Source organism: Labeo rohita, chromosome 12 (genome assembly GCF_022985175.1).
Source record: "Labeo rohita strain BAU-BD-2019 chromosome 12, IGBB_LRoh.1.0, whole genome shotgun sequence".
NCBI classification, from domain to species: Eukaryota; Metazoa; Chordata; class Actinopteri; order Cypriniformes; family Cyprinidae; genus Labeo; species Labeo rohita.
Window position 1 is genome coordinate 15,426,501 of NC_066880.1, and position 20,493 is coordinate 15,446,993.

General features: G+C 36.4%; 1 protein-coding gene across 1 annotated transcript in view; it reads right to left on the bottom strand.

Moving 5' to 3' along the window:
• svila (supervillin a) overlaps positions 1–20,493 on the bottom strand; it is a 62,891-nt gene that overhangs the window by 22,832 nt on the left and 19,566 nt on the right. Inside the window, 7 exon segments of the mRNA XM_051125089.1 lie at positions 1,552–1,684; positions 3,460–3,688; positions 6,217–6,616; positions 10,652–10,937; positions 13,619–13,755; positions 14,467–14,531; positions 16,360–16,394. Coding sequence (XP_050981046.1) covers positions 1,552–1,684; positions 3,460–3,688; positions 6,217–6,616; positions 10,652–10,937; positions 13,619–13,755; positions 14,467–14,531; positions 16,360–16,394 — 1,285 coding nt within the window.

Genomic DNA, 20,493 nt, shown 5'->3' on the forward strand with positions numbered 1-20,493 from the left:
TACGTCGCATGGGTCAAAATGATCGATTTTTCTTTTATACCAATAATCACTAGGGTATTAAGTAAAGATCATGTTCCTTGAAGATATTTTGTAAATTTCCTACCGTAAATATATCAAAGTTTAGTTTTTGACTAGTAATAAGTAACAGACAACTTTAAAAGCGACTTTCTCAATATTTTGATTTTTTTGCACCCTCAGATTCCAGAATTTCAAATAGTTGTCATTTCCTAACAAACCATACATCAATGGAAGCTTATTTATTCAGCTGATGATGTGTAAATATCAATTTAAAAAAAACTGACCCTTAAGACTGGTTTTGTGGTCCAGAGTCACAAATGTGCATTATGCAGTCTAAAGATGCTACCTGTTTAATTCTAATATGAAGTAACTAGGATTGCGATTCTCAAAATTGTTAAAATGCTACTCATGTCAGAAGCTTTTTTCCTGTATTGAAACGTATATCAGAGTGAAACGTATGTGAAATATGTTCATGTGAAAAGGAGAATCTTTTAAAGAAATTGTGAATTCTAAATCTGAACTGCCAGATGATAGCAAATTTCCTATGCTGAACTTTATGATAACTGATGTTGTGAATAAATTACATTACAGCACTTTTGCAACCTGAAGATTTCAAAACCTTCCAGTGAAGTGACTGAAACATTCTTCAGAATAAATCCAAACAGAGAAAGGCATGTGAAACCTCACCACATCCCCCACCGCTTCAGAGAATTAGTATCAAGCATGCAAAGTTTTGAAACATGTTTTATTATAATAAATTATATTAAACACATGCAGTAAAGAAGTGGACGAGCAAAAAGACAGATTATGCAGGTTAAGAACACATACTGTATCAGACATACAAATGATCCAGAGCCCTTTGCTATAAAAATGATGTACACATTCATGATGATCACATGACCTCTACTAGCTCTAGTAAAAACACAACAGCACAGACAGCACCTGTTATTGCTCCAAGACTAACTTCTTTTGATGTCACAATAAATTAATGGTGTATAAATTTAGAGTAATCTGATCATTTCCATCCATGATCAATCATCACAATACGTTGTTTAAAGTAAATTAATAGCTTGCTCTGAGCAAACCGGTCTGCTATAGTGATTGTGTGCAGATTAGAGCTCTTGAGTTCTACACAGCAATAAATAAAATAAATTGTTTTAAAAACAACCGAAAAATGACCCATGCACACCCCAAAACATGCAAACAGGAAGGACAGAATAAAGTGAAATGATACAAGATGAGAAAACAACGGATAGCACACACCCTTCTCTGTTTAGAGTTACTCAACGCACTTTACACAGGCCAATTCTAAGATGAAAAAGCTGAACTATGCAACAAAAGCAAACTAAACTACAAAAATCACTAAATCAACCAGTTGCATGATATTTGCTCTGCATCAGGCAGAGCTGATAATACAGGATGTTACAAAGATATTCATCAGTATAACAACAGCTGTTGAATACAAAATTAGACAATGCAACATGACCTTTGACCTGGACGGTCAAGTAAACCAGTTCAAGGTTCAGAGGTTACCTTCTTCTTGAAGCTCTGCTCCACTTCCCATAGCTGGGCGTGTCTTTCAGACACAGCAACCTTCACCACATCCTGTTTTTTATTTATCCTGTTCCTCCAGTCTTCCTCTCCACTCTTCTTCAACAGTGCCAGCCTGCAAGAAACAAAATCATGTGTCATCATGAATTCTTAAATGACTGAGTTAGTGATCTAAAAATACTTATAGACAATTTTAAATGCTTGAAATTTGATTGAAATGCTAATTAATACATGTGTAGACTTTTACATTTCTTTCAACTCAAACATTTAATGGGTGAGAAGGACCAGATAGTGAAAAAAAAAGCAGCTAACAAGAGCTAAACATGCGTGGGAACTCCTTCAACACTGCTACAAACACAATCCAGAAGGATTCCTTAGCCTTTGTGCAGATGAAATCTACTTCAAAGGAACTAAAATATCAGATTAAGTTTAGATTTTTCTTGTCCAAATGCAGATTTTTGTATATTCAAAAAACATGGTGTATTTAAGGGATAGTTCACCCAAAAATGAAAATTCTGTCATTAATTACTCACCCTCATGTTGTTCCAAACCTCTAAGAACTTCATTCATCTTGGGAACATAAATTAAGATATTTTTGATGAAATCCGAAAGCTTTCAGACTCTGCATAGACAGCAAGAAACCATCACGTTCAAAGTCTAGAAAGGTAGTAAGGACTAATTATATTAGTAATTTTATTAAGTTACAAAAATACTTTTTGTGTGCAAAGGAAAAAAAAAAAAATAAGGCATGTGTTGTGGTACTCTCGTGAATGTGTTGAAAATTGTTGAATAAAGACTTTATTTTTGTTTTCTTTGGACACAAAAAGTATTCTCGTAGCTTCATAACATTACGGTTGAACTACTGATGTCACATGGACTATTTTAATGATGTCCGTACTACCTTTCTGTGCCTTAAACGTGGTAGTTGCATTGTTGTCAGGAGTCAGAAAGGTCTCGAATTTCATCAAAAATATCTTAATTTGTCTTCTGAAGATGAACGATGGTCACACAAGTTTGGAACGACATGATGGTGAGTAATTAATGACAGGATTTTCATTTCTGGGTGAACTATCCCTTTAAAGAACAGTTAGGTGTGCTGAAACTTTTGACTGGGATTGTGTAACTAAAAATGCATGACAAGTGAAATATTTATTGCAAATTCATCTCTGTGGAAAAGTTAAAAAGCAGCAGCAAATAGGATTTTTTCATGCATATTCACATGCATTTAACTCTTTTCAAGTGTGGCTACATATTTGCATATATGCAGATGAGTGGTTTCATTATGTCATTAATCAGTTTGACCAGCTTGCGTCAGCTGCATCCTATGGCAACAGACAGATGCTCATCAGTTACACAACACTTTGATCACAAACTGGACATAGCAGTACAGCTCTGACGAAAGTAAACATAAACCAATCAATATCGAGTTACACTAAACTGAAATATGCTACATTCAGCAAGTTTGTTTTCTAATATCTGCCTTCCTTCATCTGTGTGCATGTTGTCAAACCACAACATATCGCCAATGACCTAGTTTATAGTCAAAAATGTTGTATAAGGAGTTTGAGCATTTGATGCCTTCATTTCTAATGCAAGCTCTCAATCTAAATGGAAAGAACAATGTGTCTTTTGAATATATGTCAATTCAAAAAGTCGCAAAGTCCAACCTACTTTCCCCAAATAGTCAAAGTGGAACACAAACACACACAGTGAAAAGTCTAAGTCAGCCTCATTTTACATACATTAATACGCATCTATTTATACATTTTCCTATGCAAAGGAAAACGCAAACGTAACATTCTTCCGACTTCCTTTCACATCACCACATCACAAACTACACAAACTCTTCAAAGATATCAATTCGAATATTTCATGCTTTCATACACTCACCTCTCTTTGATGGACATCTGTCTGGCAGACATGACGTCTGAGAGCTTGTCTCCCTCCTCTGTTTTAAAGTCAGTCTCCTGCTCTTCTTCTCTCCTGTCGTCCTCTGAGAGATGTCCGGCAGACTCTGTGTGCGTCTGTGCGTGCTGTGCTAGAGAGCCGATCCGTAAAGAGGATGAGCCCTGTGATACAGCTGCCGCTGCACGTACTGCGGCTGTATGCACAGGAAGATCTGTTAAACGCAGACACAGGAAAGGGTTTGAACAGCACCAGTGATACAATCAATAACAGCTCAGTGACAGGCGGAGCCACACAGACACATACAAACATAGCCAAACTCTCTTACACACACATTCAGTCCTGTCAAGAGTTGATGCTCGCTTGAGAATGTGAACACACTCATACTGTGATGGATATGTAAGAAGTGATACACAGGAAATGAGCGTCAGTTTCTAAGCATAAAGAGAAGCTTTGTTGCTCACGCTGCGACCATGTGGCTTAGACAGACAGCTTTCTGTCTTTTCAAACGAGGAGAAGTTTAAACCACCAGGCTGAGTGACAGACAAAACAGGAAGACTCTACAGAACAGAGGAACATCATATCCTATCCACACCTATCTTTTTGTAAAGTCACACTGATATCAGCACAAAACACATGTACAACAGACACTGCAGGAAACCATCATAACAAACCATCACTGATAAAACTGACAGTACATGACTGTGTAAATTGTAGAGTAAGATAGTGTAAAACACAACAATTAATTAAGGCTGATGATACACGGAGCAAAGTTGCCGTCAAAAGGCAAGCAGGTGAAACACAGAGCCCACGACTGATCAAAAGTATTCAGATAAACATTTGTTACCCATTCTCAATGCAGAAATGCCCAAGCAACATTGTTACTCAAAAAAAAAAAAAAAAAAAAAAAAAAAAAAAAAAAACTCAAAAAGGTGTCTTGTGTATTAAAAGGGAAATACGCTTTTCTTCTTCTTCTTCTGTTTTGTTAAATAATAATTAATTGGAATTAGCATTTAGTACCATTCAAAGATTTGGCGATGTTTTTAAAAATAATAAAAAAGATATATATTAGAATTATCAATGTTGAAAACAGTTGCTGTTTTTGGAAAAAGTGTTATATTTTTACAGGATTCTCTAATGAATAGAAAGAAAAATGTAAAGAAAAATAAATGTCTTTACTGTCATGTTTAATTAATGTATTGTTGCTTAATAAAAGTATTCATTTCTTAGAAAAAAGAAAAAAAAAAAAGATCTTACTGACTTTAAAGCTTGGAAGCTTGGTAGTATAAATTATTTATAATGATATTGGATATATTTAGCATATTTACCAAATATCCAATGATAGCTATGACCTGACCTGTATCCCAGGGGGCTTTCTGCTATCCCAGAGGCTCATCTTACCCAAACAGGCAAAACTGAAACTAAATAAGCAACTGTGTCCATTTGTTTTCCTTAATAATTTCCATAAAATGTATTGGATAATGCATCGCCAACCTGTAAACGCACTGCATATGAGTAACTATAAACAGCTGAGGTTAAAAGTTTACATAAACCTTGCAGAATCTGCAAAATGTTATTTTTTTATTTTTTTTTTACCAAAATAGGAGGGATCATATAAAATGCATGTTTTTTTTTTTAATCTAGTACTGACCTGAATAAGATATTTCACATAAAAGACATTTACATATAGTCCACAATACAAAATAATAGTTCAAAACCCTGTTCAAATGTTTACATTTGCTTGATTCTTGTGTGAATACTATGTTGTTACCTAGATGATCCACAGCTGTGTTTGTTTTTTGTTTATTTAGTGATAGTTGTTCATGAGTCCCTTGTTTGTCCTGAATAGTTTAACTGCTCGCTGTTCTTCAGAAAAATCCTTCAGGTTCCACAAATTCTTTGGTTTTTTAGCATTTCTGTGTATTTGAACCCTTTCCAACAATGAATGTATGATTTTGAGATCCATCTTTTCACACTGAGGACAACTGTGGGACTCATATGCAACTACTACAGAAGGTTCAAACGCTCACTGATGCGCCAGGAGGAGAAACAATGCATTAAGAGCTGGGGGGTGAAAACTTTTTGAATTGGAAGATCATGGTAAATTGAACTTATTTTACTTCTGGGAAACATGTAACTATCTTCTGTAGCTTTTGAAGGGCAGTACTAAATGAAAAAAAAAAAAAAAGATATTTAGGCAAAATAAGAAAAATGTACACATCTTCATTCTGTTCAAAAGTTTACACCCCTGGCTCTTAATGCATCGTTTTTCGTTTTGGAGCATCAGTGAGTCCCTCAGTTGTTTAACTGTTCACAAAAACAAGGGACTCATGAACAACCATCACTAAACACAAAAAAAATAGTATGTAAACTTCTGATCGGGGTCGTTTTTATAAATTCAGCTATTATTTTGTCTTGTGGACTATATGTAAACGTCTTTTATGTGAAATGTCTTATTCAGGTCAGTACTAAATAAAAAAAATAACATGCATTCTGTATGATCCCTCTTATTTTGGTAAAACAATTAACATTTTGCAGATTCTGCAAAGTGTATGTAAACGTTTGACCTCAACTTCTATCAGTAAACGCACACAGAGAGCATCTTGTCCTAATAACTAGGAAAATGGAAAAAATTAGCAAACAAGTTCAATTAAAAATAACATTACCTTGAAGTACAAGCCTAGTAAAAAATGTCTAGAAAACAAACAAACAAACAAACAAACATCACCCATATTGCTCTACCTGACATGGCTGCCTTTGACTTGTGCTCTCCATCTGTTTCTAAAAGGTCTTGAGGGGTCACCAGAGCCTCATTGTGCCCTTTATATTCCTCCCAGTCCTTGGTCGGTTGAGCGTGTGGTGTCTGTTTCATGCTCTCTGGAGATGGGAGCTTCCTTTTCCCCATGCTCAATACCAGCTTTTCTCCTTGGGCCACCAGGGACACATCTGGACTCTGATGTGCTTGGACATGCTGGGCAGGTTGAGGATGGTAAAGTGGGGAGAGGGTCTGCTCATAGTAGGCAGGGCCAGATACACTAGGCATGGTCAGGTGGATGTCACCAGCATGTTCAGTGGAAACAGTTGAGGATCTCAGGGCCGAGGTAGAGGCGGATGCAAAACGAGCTCCACCTGCAGGCTGCAGCTACAAGAAAGGGAAGAAGGAAGATTTGAGAGTGAACAGTATGAGAAGGCGAAAGATTGAGCATGATGGGAAAAAAGAGAGGGATGGGATGAGAACATAAAGTGAGTCAGCATGGACAGGAAACGGCACATTTATCAACAGCTCATCAGCAGACACACGTCAATCATGCTGACTAATCAGAGGCTGACTTAGTGGATTTCCTGTTGCTGAAAGGCAAGCAGCAAATCAGCCAATAACAAAACCATTCACAAAGCCATGCCCTTTATATACAGAACCTGACTGTTCACATCATGCCCTCAGAAACAGACACACTGAGTCACAGACACAATCAATTAATTTGACACTACTGTGTCAGCAGGGCTGTAGGCAGAGCTCCGGTGTACATTCAGAATAAGATCATTGATTTCCAAATAAAGCGAGCATTCAGCACTGACACATTTCTCCGAAAAACACTTAAAACCCTCCCACTCATTCATTAGGAAGTCTTCATAGGCAAAAACACAAAACATCAACCGCTGACTGAACCACAACCGACTGTCCCCAGAGAACTGCTTAGTCACAGTGCATGGAGTATGATAATTTATATATTATTCATAAATATTCATATAATAGTAAGTATAGAAAAGAACAATAATGAAGGTGGGCAGTGTGTGGGAACTGTTACTTAAAAAGCAGCAGTGTCTTATTGCAACTGAAAACACCAGTGCCTCTCCATTTTTTTTTTTTGTTTTTTTTTTTGTTTTTAATAAGGATAGTTTACCCAAACGAAAATTCTGTCATTAATTACTCACCCTCATGTCGCTTCAAATCTGTAAGACCTTTGTTCATCTTCAGACACAGACATTTTTGATGAAATCCGAGAGCTTTCGGACCCTTCATAGACTGCAATGTAATTACCATTCATCAAAAATATCTGATTTCATCAAAAATATCCTAATTTGTGTTCCAAAGATGAACGTAGCTCTTATGGGTTTGGAACAACATAAGAGTGAGTAATTCATGACAGAATTTTCATTTTTGGGTGAACTATTCCTATAAAGGAGTAGTTCACCTCCTTTACTCACCCCCTTGTCATCCAAGATGTTCATGTCTTTCTTTCTTCAGTCATAAAATAATTATGTTTAAGGAAAACATTTCAGGATTTCTCTCCATATAGTGGACTTCTATGGTGCCCGCAAGTTTGAACTTTCGAAATGCAGTTTAAATGCAACTTCAAAGGGCTCTAAACGATCCCAGCCAAGGAAAACTTTTTTTTTATTTTCTTAGAAAAAAAAAAAAAAAAAAAAAAAAGAAAGAAAATATTACAATTTATATACTTTTTTTTTTTTTTTTTTTTTTTTTTTTTTACCTCAAATGCTTGTCATGTCTAGCTCTGCATGTACTCCGTGTATTTCGATTCAAGATAGTTAGGGTAGGTCGAAAAACTCCCATATTATTTTCATTAACTTCAAAATCGTCCTACTTTTTTTGTAAATGGGCGTTTGATGATCTTTGCACGTTCACTTTGTAAACACTGGGTTGGTAGTTATGCAGCGACGTAGGGCGATGCGATGTTGGAGGAGAAACTGAGATGGGAGTTTTTTTAACATACCCTAATTGAGTTCACGCAGAGCTAGACAAGACGAGCATTTGAGGTTAAGAAGTATACAAATCGTCATTTTGGAAGTTCAAACTCCCGGGCATCATAGAAGTCCACTATATGGAGAGAAATCCTGAAATATTTTCCTCAAAAAACAATTTCTTTACGACTGAAGAAAGAAAGACATGAACATCTTGGATGACAAAAGGGTGAGCAAATTATCTGTACATTTTTGTTCTGGAAGTGAACTACTCCTTTAAGCTACATTTTACATTACGATACAGTTTGTAGCAACCACCCCAGACTTTTCAAACAGGCTGAGACTCGTTCCGGTGATAACAGAATGATTATTTTAGTAACTGCACGTTTACCGTGTTCATATACACCTAGATGAATCAAACTAAGGGAGAAAACACGCCAGGGTCCAGAGCAAATGCTCCAAAGAGCCAGGTGTAAGCCCATTTTAACACAAAATATGGACAACATTAATAGTTCACTAAAGCCCTGAGTGATTAGAAATAGTTCCTTCTTGACTCGAGACATTCCAGTCTGTATTTTCACAATTCTTCCATGCTTCATCATTCTCTAATCACAGTAACCTAGCACTGATGTTTATACATAAAACACAATACAGTCAAAACATAGTTTCTGTTAAGGGAGTAGTTCAATTCCAGTATAAAAATGTCCTGATAATTTACTCACCCCATGTTAAGATGTTCATGTCTTTCTTTCTTCAGTCGAAAAGAAACAAAGGTTTTTGAGGAAAACATTCCAGAATTTTTCTCCATATAGTGGACTTCAACAGAGATCAGTGGGTTAAAGGTCCAAATTGCAGTTTCAATGCAGCTTCAAAGAGCTCCACACAATCTTATCTAGTGAAACGATGGCCATTTTCTAAAAAAAAAAAAAAAAAAAAAAAAAGGTATTGTATACTTAACCACAAATACATATATGCATACGTCACGCGTGTCTTCGCACACTGCATAATCACGTTGAGGGTTAAGCATGGTTAGTTCCTCATCTGTGAACTGGTTTAAGAAGGTAGGGTAGGATAAAACACTGTCATTTCCTCCTCCAACTTTAAAATTATCCAACATCATTGTTTTACCTTTTTTTGTAAAGGCCGTTTGACTTTCTTTGCATGTTCGCTTTGTAAACGCTCGGTTTGTACTTCCGCCTACCGTACGTTGAGCTAGTACAAGGTGAGCATTTGTGGTTAAAATGTATATAAATTTAATTATTTAAGAAAATGACAGATCATTTCACTAGATAAGACCCTTATTCCTCAGCTGGGATCATGTAGAGTCCTTTGAAGCTGCACTGAAACTGCAATTTGGACCTTCAACCCGTCGACTCCCATTGAAGTCCACTATATGGAGAGAAAAATCATGGAATGTTTTCCTCAAAAACCTTCACTTCTTTACGACTGAAGAAAGAAAGACATGAACATCTTAGATGACATGGGGGTGAGTAAGTCAGGAATTTTTTTTTATCCTGGAAAGTGAACAAATCCTTTCACTTTTCTCAGCTCCATTTCAAAAACACACAAAGACTGCAAAGCCTGGACTTGAGCTACCAGCAATCTGGAACTACATTCACATACAGAAGCATTTACCTCCATGCCTTCTTTTTGTGGTTGTATTATCACCTAAGCAAGATGCTTAAAAGAAATGCCTGAATTTAGCCTGCTGGCACTTAGGGACATGTATGCTGAAGCATTAGGACAACTGCTTCTAAGACACGGGACACTGGTTTTACTGCAGGCAGAGTAAAACCTTGGTTTCTAATATAGAAACCAAGGTTGGTTTCTAAAATATCATACGGTTCTAGAGGACTCAGGTATCCTCACATGTTCCAGATCACTCAGACGCTCTGAGAACTCCGAATCCTCGTCAAACATCTCAGAATCAGAATAATCCTGCGTCAAAAACAAACCCCTTTAAATGCTCAATCGTGTGTAAGAGTAAGAGTGAAATTTGATATAAAGTTGGTGGAAAAACAGAATGTGAATGACAGTGAAGTGATGCAACTGATGCTGTAGGTCACATGACAAAATCACAAATACAGTACATCTGATTTCATTCAAAATACACACATTACTACTACACAGAACATACTCTTAAACAGCTGCAAAGTTTTTAAAAAATAAAAGTACCTACTCAGAGAGTGTGCAATTTCAGGATCAGCCTGTGACTTCTTTCTTTCTGACTTGCTTTATGGCTTCATTGTTTGTATGAATGTCTTTATATATGTCTTTACTCTTCTCCTCCAGAATTTAACTGACATACGCTATATGGCCAAAAGTATTTGCACACCCAAAGATCACACCCAAACGTGCTTAATTTAATGACAAGTCATGATTCATGATTTAAATTACATGATGAGTAATGTAGTTAACTGATACAGTTCTGGCATGTATAAGCATGGTTTCATGAAGAGGGAGAAATGGTACATACCTGTTCAACCTCTCCTAGTGTAATTGGCTGAGTCTGGTAGCGTGCATTACTCCTACGTGACCGAGTGTCTCCCCTGGCCCGAGAGCCGTGGCTGGATGGCTGTGCCAGGCGGTTAAAGAGTGCCATCTTCTCTGCTAGACTGAGCGTGGAAAGGTCTGGCTCTTCTTGGCCTTCCTCGCCTGGAGATGTGTGGCGAGCTTGATCTGTCTCCGCTGCCTCCTGAGCCAGCCGAACCTCTCTGGCCTGCTCCCTCACCATGGAGCTCTGCTGAGATGATGCCTGCAAGCTGTAGGGCACATGAACACCAGACCGTTCAGAAACACTTTCATATAAATTCCATTATATCACCTGTAAGGCTGGGCTGCATGACTATATTTATCATATATAATTATGATAATGCTAAAGAATGCCAACGTTGTGGGTAAATAGCTACTTGCATAAATACGGATTAAACACACGTGCATGCATAGAATATACAAGTAGCCGTGATTCATGTTACAATATGAATAAGGCAGTGTGAATGTAACCACATAAACAGCAGTTCATTTATTCACACAAATGAATAAATGTCTGTTAAACATTTTTAAAGATTAAAAAAAAAAAATCTTCATATTAAGATTACATGATAGCATGTGCAGATCAACATGGCATGCAGTTTATATGCTCAACATTTTGCTGACGAAGCAAAAAACAAGTGAAATGATTCAAATCCTTCTCAGCAATGTGTCATACTTTCAAAAGTAATTCAGATCCATTTTTTAATCAGCTGTTACCATATATTTTAGTCACTGTATATTATAGCTCAAGTCAGTGATGGTCAGGATAAGTTTATTTGTTCTCAATCTTGATCCTAAAAGCAATTTAAAACTTATAAACTGTATTTTCATGAAAATACCACAAGAGGGTGCTGGTTCTTTGTTTTATTTACAGATTATTGAAGTATGCTTTACATTAAATGTGCTGTTATTTTTCTACCTCAAAATTTCATGTCTAATTTCATGTTACTTTTGGATTTTCAAAGTGAAAATGTTTTTCAGTGTACACAACCTTAAATACACACATTCTAACTTGTATACATTATCATTCAAACGTATGGGAAAATTAAGAAAATTATGTAAGAAATGTGAGGTGTGCCTATTAAAATTATTTCTGAAGGATCATGTGACACTAAAGACCGAATTTTAAAATGTATATTAAAATAGGAAGCAATTATTTTAAATTGTGATGACGTTTCAAAACACAACTTCTCTCATGATGCTGAATCTAAAGAAACAATTTGTAAAGACACAAATCTGTGAACATGCAAGCTCTCAGTGACGAACATTAGTATTGATAAGAATGACCATGCCTGTATTACACACACACACACACACACACACAGATGTTTATGTGAGTGTTTACTGTATATGTGTGTCCTGGGTACCTGTGTTTGGTCACAGAGCTGCTGACTAGAGTGGGACTAGGAACACGCGTTACAGAGGTTTGTACAGTCACGGACTGTGACAAATGGCCAGGGACACTTTAAACCACACAGAGCAGGAGGAAAAAGAAAGACACAGGAAAAAACTGAAGGAAACTGAAGAAAACAGATCAGAGATACATACACTACATGAAAGAAAAGGAAGGGATAGGATTTAAAGGAAACATAGCATTGAGAAGAATGTATATACTACAGATTATGAAGCCATATTAATTTATTGACTAATACATGTTGTAGGATGCTTACACTACAGTTTGGGGTCAGTAAGATTTTTTTATTCAGGGAGGACACATTACATTAACTAAAAGTGACAGTAAAGATTTTTCATTACAAAAAAATAGATTTCTACTTAAATGCTAATCTTTCAAATTTTGAGCAGTACAAGTTTTCAGCATCATGTTTCTTGAGCACATTTTACAATACACTACCAGTCAAAAGTTTTTGAACAGTAAAATTTAAAATATTTTCACCAAGCCTGCATTTATTTCAGTCAAAGTACAGCAAAAACAATAAAAAAGTAAATATTTTTACAATTTAAAATAACTGTTTTCTAGTTGAATATATTTTAAAATGTAATTTATTCTTGTGATCAAAACTAAATTGTCAGCATCATTATTCCAGCTTTCAGTGTCTCATGATCCTTCAGAAATCATTCTAATATGCTGATTTACTGTTCAAGAAACATTTATTATTATTATCAATATTTAAAAAGTCGAGTACATTTTTTTTTTCAGGATTCTTTGATGAATAAAAAGATCAGCATTTATCTGAAATAAAAAGCTTTTGTAACATCATACACTATACCATTTAAAAGCTTCAGTCACTTAAATTTTAGGGGGGAAGAAATAATGGAAATTAATACTTCTATTTAGCAAGGATGTTTTAAATTAATAAAAAGTAATGATAAAAACATTTATAATGTTACAAACGATTTCTATTTCAGATAAATGCTGTTCTTCTGAACTTTCTATTCAAAGAAACCTGAAAAAATATAACAATTATAAATGTAATGTAGCAAATCAGAATATTAAAATGATTTCTGAAGGATCATGTGACTGGAGTAATGATGCTAAAAATTCAGCTTTAAAAATCACAGGAATTAATTACATTTTAATATATATTTAAATAGAAAACAGTTATTTTAAATAGTAAAAACATTTCTGGATCAAATAAATGCAGGCTTGATGAGCAGAAGAGACAAAACAACAACAACAAAAAAAAAAAAACATAAATCTTACTGTTCAAAAACTTTTGACTGGTAGTGTATATTAAAATAGAAACCAGTTGTTTTCATTTGTAATGTTTTTACTGTATTTTTGATTAAATAAATAGAGGGACTTCTTTCAAAACACAAAAAATGTTACAGAACCTCCACTAAACGGTAGTTTATATCTTGTAAATATTCCCGTTTACGTAAATGTTGAAGCTAAGAAATGTAAACAACCTCAACCTGAATTACTGAAGATGTCATATACTGTACAACTTACGTAGCAGCAATGACCACTTCCTCTGAGGTGACCGGCTGAGTGCGGGAGCGATCCTGACCTCTCCTCAGCCTCCGTTCAACAGCAGGGTTACGGCTCCATGTCTTCAAAACGGAGCCATCTGAAGTTTTCTCGAGCTCCTAAGAAACAAAGACTTTGTATGAAAGCTGTACACAATTTTCATTAAAACTAGCTTACTAGCTTGGACAAGATATCAGATGTTTTTCCTGTTGCTCAGCTTTCTATTAGACCTAAATTGTGTTGTTGGTCACAACAAAATTATTCAAGTCATATTCAAGGAATGTGCATGTGTGTATGGTGTGAGAGTTGAGGGGTAATGGACTGAGGTGTGTCCTCTTTACACAATTCTTGGAATGCAAAATTAATAAGCATGTACAACCACAGACAGACCAGTTCTGTTCCAAAAACAAGAGAACTGAAAGTTTAAGAAACTCTGTTAGTCACCAATGGCATGTTTCTATCAACAGGCAGCAAATGTTATCTTGAACTAAATCAGAAAGAGAAATGAATGCATCCATGAAATTGTATTAAATATTGAACATCTAATCTAAAATGCAAATATTCTAGTATTGGTGTGTTACGCATTTGTTGTGTTTATTAGAGCATCAGTAAGTTAGCTCAGCAACATGGTAACATCAGACTCTACTGGAATCAACTATATAACAATATTTGTGTGGCAGGGGTGTAGCCAACAGAGTGTGTTTCAAATAAGCCACTTAAAAAGATTTTGGTTAGGATGCTCTCTTGCTCTCTTTATAGCCAGCAGAAAGAGAAGCAGCTCAGTTTCAGGGTTTGGAACAGATGCACAGACACACTCAAGCACCACATACCCTGAAGAGAGAGCGCTTGGCGGCTACACTCAGCTTTGCTCTGTCATCCAGCTTCTCTTCATCCACTGGAAAAACACAGGAAGAAGAGAAGAAAAGGAATGAGTCAGAAGCTTTTTCATGAGAACTATTTCATGAAATCCCATGACTTTCAGAGGACAAACACAATGCTAAACATATGGTAGAAAGATTACACAAGCAAATTTCTGTTTCACTACAGCAGTGGAAAAGAAATGCTGTACATCTACCAAATGCAATGTGTTATTTTAAAATCAGTTCTAATATAAAGTTTGGCATGATTTATGCAACACTTACAGGGACAGTTCACCCAAAAATGAAAGTATGTGACCATCCTTATGTAACTTTGAAACCCATTGGATTTTGATTAAAGGATTACTCCACTTTCAGAATAAAAATTTCCTAATAGTTTAACTCACCCCCATGTCATCTAAGACGTTCATGCCTTTCTTTCTTCAGTCGCAAAAAAAATAATTTTTTTGAGGAAAACATTCCAGGATTTTTCTCCACGCCCTTTGAAGCTGCACTGAAACAGCATTTTTAACCTTCAGTCCATTGAGCTCCACTGAAGTCCACTATATGGAGAAAAATCCTGGAATGTTTTCCTCAAAGAAAGACATGAATATCTTGGATGACGTGGGGATGAGTGAACTATCAGGAAATTTTTATTCTGGAAGTGTAGTAATCCTTTAATTGTCAAAATACAAATTAAGCTATTTCTATTGAAACTACAGAGATTTCTATCCCTATATTTAAAGTTCGGGTAACCAAAATTTAACTATGCATGTGTCATTCAATTTTATTAAAAATAATGTGTTTTGAAGATTAACCACAGTTTTGTCTCCAAGTATAACTTTTTTTCTTTTTTTTTTACATCTTCCTTAAGACAGAACTTTAAGATAACACGCAATTGTTGAAAAAGTTATTAAGCACATTTTTATTCAGCAAGGATGCATTAGGCTGATAAAAAAAAAAAAAAAAAAATAAAGACATTTAAAATGTTACAAAAGACTTTTCTTTCCGCAAATAAATGCTGTTTTTTGAAAAAGTCCTAAAGTGTATTATGGGTTTCCACAAAAATATTCCAAATTGATAAGAAATGCTCCTTGTGGATCAAATCGGCATATTAGAATGATTTCTGATGAATCACATGACATCCCAGAAAAAAAAATTAAATTAAATTAAATTAAATTAAATGTAATTTAATGTAATTTAATTTAATTTAATTTAAATTTTCATAGTAATGTTTTTTTTTTTTTTTTTAATCAAATAAATGGTAAGTATATGACATTTTTTCATTAAACATTTTTTAAAAAAAACTTACTGACAAACTTTTGATTGGTAGTTTATGTTCATGTCAGTGAACACTAAAACATTGCAATGCAAATTGACATTGCTTACACATACTATACATTAGGACTAGAAAAGCAAAGCAGCACTAAATTTAACAGAGATCCAGAGCCCCCAAAAAGTAGGTCTGTTGCTCTCTGGGGTAATCACAAAAACTCAGCCAAACTGCACATTCAACTACTTCTGTCTAGAGTTATCTCTAAAGTCAAAGTGCCATGTCTCCATAAGCTTTTCCAAATGAAAATGTTTCCCAGTTCAGTATCAAATTAACAATAACTTATTGTATCTAACATCAGCATGTCAGTTTGTATTACTGAGCTACATAGATATGAAACCAATGCAAACGTTTTGTAATGTTATTGCATTATCCTACCCCATCACAAAGCTTTTATACACAAGTCAGACAGCACAACTGCAGCTAAAGGTGGCTAGAGTGACTCTTTATTTTAATATGACACAATGGAAGAAATGGCATATTAAACCGTAAGTGATAATACAGATTGTGAAGCGTATGCAAGAAAGACTTACCTTCAGGGCTCAGTGGCTCAGGGCTCAGATGAGGCCTAAAGAGAACAAAAGTTGAAATTAAAAAAAAAAAAAAAAAAAAAAAAAAAGGTTACAATTAAATATCAAATCGTTCAGGATTTAAGAATGATTAAGTAAACCAGCTGACTTTGAAAAAATTGCAATAGTGTAAGCAGACAAACGCAGCAAGGAGAAACAGGAAAATACACAAAGCGACTAGTGGGAAAGTGCAGAAAACATGATCAGAACTGCTTAATCCACAGCGTTTGACAGAATTATAGATTTCGCCACATGCCACAGAAATAGAAGAGAAAATGACAACAAAGAACCTTTCATAAAACCACTGACCAACCCTTTGGATTAGACTCCACTACACATGAAAATATTACACAGTATGTTAAAGGAGTAAAATACAGCATTATTTAGTGAATGAAAAACTAACTTTAATAAGTAATCAGTGCATAAATACAGTGCAGTTAAAAAAAAAGGTAAATCGAACCAGGTTTAGTTTTCTGGGTTATCGCTGAGTGTACATCACGCGTGATTTTAAATTTGCACTCCAGGACTACAACACCGTGCATAAAACTATTCAAAAGGCCTACCGGTCCGACTGTTCACGCTCAGTTGATGTGATAGGCTGCGTTCTAAACCTCTCGGATGTCTTTCTACTATCAGTGGGACATATATACCGCAAAGGGCGACGAGAGGAGCGATCTTTGACTCTTTCACTTCTCCAGGGTGCGTGTGTTTCTGGAGGCACCTCTTCTGCCCTATTACGTCACAAAGCATGACTGAACGAGGCAGCATTGAAGAATGGCGTTTGCACAGGCATGAAAGCAAAAGCAAAAAGCTAATGCTGGATGAATATTTCATCTGAGCATCTTCATAGTGGGTTATGCTAACTAACGACAACCCTACAAACATAAAAAGTGGTTAAGTCAGCACAACTAGCATAAATACATCCATAATTGTCTCTAGGAACACAAAGCTGCCAAGCCAAGGTACAGTAAGACAAAAGACAGGCAGAAATGGTTAATTATTACTGACAAAGTGTACAGTAGACAAGCCGAGCAGCATGGCGACTGAACAAACAGTATTCAAATCTGCTGGTCAACACTGAATGAGTGATTCCTCTGTAAGTCTCAGTGTCATTCTCCAAGCAGTTACATTAGATGAGACTTTGATTAACTGCATGTTAATCATCAATGTTAGATAATGTTAGTAAGTTGACACATAACGATAATGTATCACCACCTACAGTTCGGCTTTCCGTGGACTCGAAACACTTTCCAGGTATGTGTGGCGGAGTTTGGCAACTGAAACTCTGGCATCATGGGATGGGTGATCGCCATTGGGCACTTTCTCCTCTCTGACTGGGTTCTGGATGGTATTCTGTTGGACAGTATCCAGGGGTTTGGATGAATTTGGCATATATCTCCCAGTGGGGGTTTGGACTGGGGCGCAGCAGCTGGTGTCAGCCCTTCTTTGGGCCTCTCGAGCTCTTGCATGCATAGACTCTGTGGCCTGAAGTCGGGACACATGCTCTGTGTAAACTTCCCGCCTTGAATGACCTCCACGCCGCCCTCTGGGGTCATCTACAATATCCTCTCTCCTGTGCCGACTGATGCTTGGGTTTACTTCTACATTGTCTGTACCTCCACGGCATGGGTCTTCAGTGCTCCGTTCTTTCCGACGAATTTCAGAAGGTAAAACTGCCTTCCTGCTTCGCAGGAGCCCCTCCGTCCTCACATCCTGTTTTCCCTCTGGTTCAAGCACTTCCTGAATCTCTTGCGTATGCCTGGAACCGGATTCGTTGCCCATAGAGAAATAGCTCTGGCACCCCAGGTCATGGCGTTCCTCTTGTCCAGGGTGGGTCAGCCGCTGTTTGGCTGGAGCATCAGGGAGGTTCCGATTGTGAGGGTGATATCGAGGGTATGATTGCGGAAACTGGTTGTACACAGGTCCCTCTGTTGTTTGACCCCTGTGAAACGGCTCATCACGGGCCAGTCTCTCTCTAACTCGGATTCTTCAGAAGAAGAGAAAAGGGTTGGTTACTTAGACTTAAATGAGATATTAACTGACTCTGCAAAAGAAAAAAAAAACAGAATTGTTTCATGGTCCTGGAAGTGAGTGGAAGCAAGAAATTCTGATCCAACCTAAACAACCCAAGCCACAGAACTAGTCAAAGCATCTCAGTATGGTTTGTGCTTATTAGAATGTGGTTAAACAGCAACTTTGACAGTGTTTGGAATAAAATAAAAAACTCTGAGAGACTAATAGTGTGTATCAAAGGTTTTCAGTGGTTGGAATAATGAAAACCATGTGAAAAATGGTGTGCCTACCGTAACGAAATCGAACGGCATAACACAACTGTGATATTTGAAACAACTGAAACATACTAAAACAATCTCAAAATATGGGTTATAGTCAAAACATCATAAATAAAGGTCATTCTATTGGATCAGAGGCGTTCTAACTATAACACAGATCCTCAAATCCCAAACTATGTTCCCTCTGCAGGGGACCTTGTTCCTATGGTGTATAGGATCCTATGGTGCCCCTATTATGCCATTTTTAAGGTTCCTAATACTGTTTTGGGAGTCTCCTACTATAGGTTTACATGCATGCAAGGTCATTTAAAGGAAAAGTTCACTTCCAGAACAAAACTTTACAGATAATTTACTCAAACCTTTGTCATCCAAGATGTTCATATCTTTTTTTGTTCAGTCATAAAGAAATTATGCTTTTAGAAGAAAACATTTCAGGATTTCTGTCCATAAAGCGGACTTCTATGGTGCCTCTGAGTTTGAACTTCCAAAATGCATTTTATGCTCTAAAAGATCCCAGCCGAGGAAGAAGGGTCTTATCTAGCAATTTATCTAGCGATTGGTTATTTTCTAAAACAAAAAAAAACAAAAAAACAAAATTTATATACTTTTTAACCTCAAACACTCATCTTGTCTAGCTCTGCGTGAACTCTGTGTATTCCGGGTCAATATAGTTAGGGTAGGTCGAAAAACTCCCATCTCCTTTTCTTCTCCAACTTCAAAACCGTCCTACATCACTGTTTTACCTTTTTTTGTAAAGGGGATTTGATCTTCTTTGATTGTTCAGTTTGTAAACACTGGGTCGGTACTTCTGCAGTGATGTAGGGCGATTTTGAAGTTGGAGGAGAAAATGTGATGGGAGTTTTTCAGCATACCATAACTGTCATGAACCGTAATACAGAGAGTTCACTCAGAGCTAGACAAGACAAGCATTAGAGGTTGAAGAGTGCATAAATTGTCAAATTTTTTAGAAAATAATACATCGTTTCGCTAGATAAGACTCTTCTTCCTCGCTGGGATTGTTAAGAGCTTTTTGAAGCTGCATTTAAACTGAATTTTGGAAGTTCAAACTCGGGGGCACCATAGAAGTCCACTATTTGGAGAGAAATCCTGAAATGTTTTCCTAAAAAACATAATTTCTTTACGACTGAAGAAAGAAAGACATGAACATCTTGGATGACAAGGGGGTGAGTCAATTATCTGTAAATTTTTGTTCTGGAAGTGCACTTCACCTTTAATAGCACCTAATTTTCCAGCGATTCTCAAACGATTCATTCGAAACAAACACCTACTTTCCATGAGCCTACTCTGCTCTGATTGGTCAGATGGCTTAGTCTGTTGTGATTGGTCTACCACGTACAGAGCAGGTCAGAAATTATATGCAAACTGCCATTGTTACCATTTAAACACTAAATAGAAATCATAAACATCTATTATTTATCATACTAAAAGGTTGAACCAGTTAGTCCAAATAAACTGGGTACTGAGCCATCTTTCGAGAACAAGCGTTTTGTGAATCCTGCATTGAACTCCCCAAGATTAGAGAAGCAGTCGTCAGTAAAATGATGCGTTTGTGGGTGTGTCAAGTTGTTTGCAGCTGGCCAACGTAGAACACACGTGATGTGTAGTTGTCACTAAAGTGGGATTCGAATTACTAATGACTTGTTTAGGCTGTACAGAGTCAATTCTTTATTTTGGGAGACTATAACTTTTTTTTTTTTTAACTCTGCTTTTTTGGCTTTACAATTTTGCAGATCGTTTACATTCACATACAGCTAAGTTACACACGGCATGAAAGGCAATATTTGAA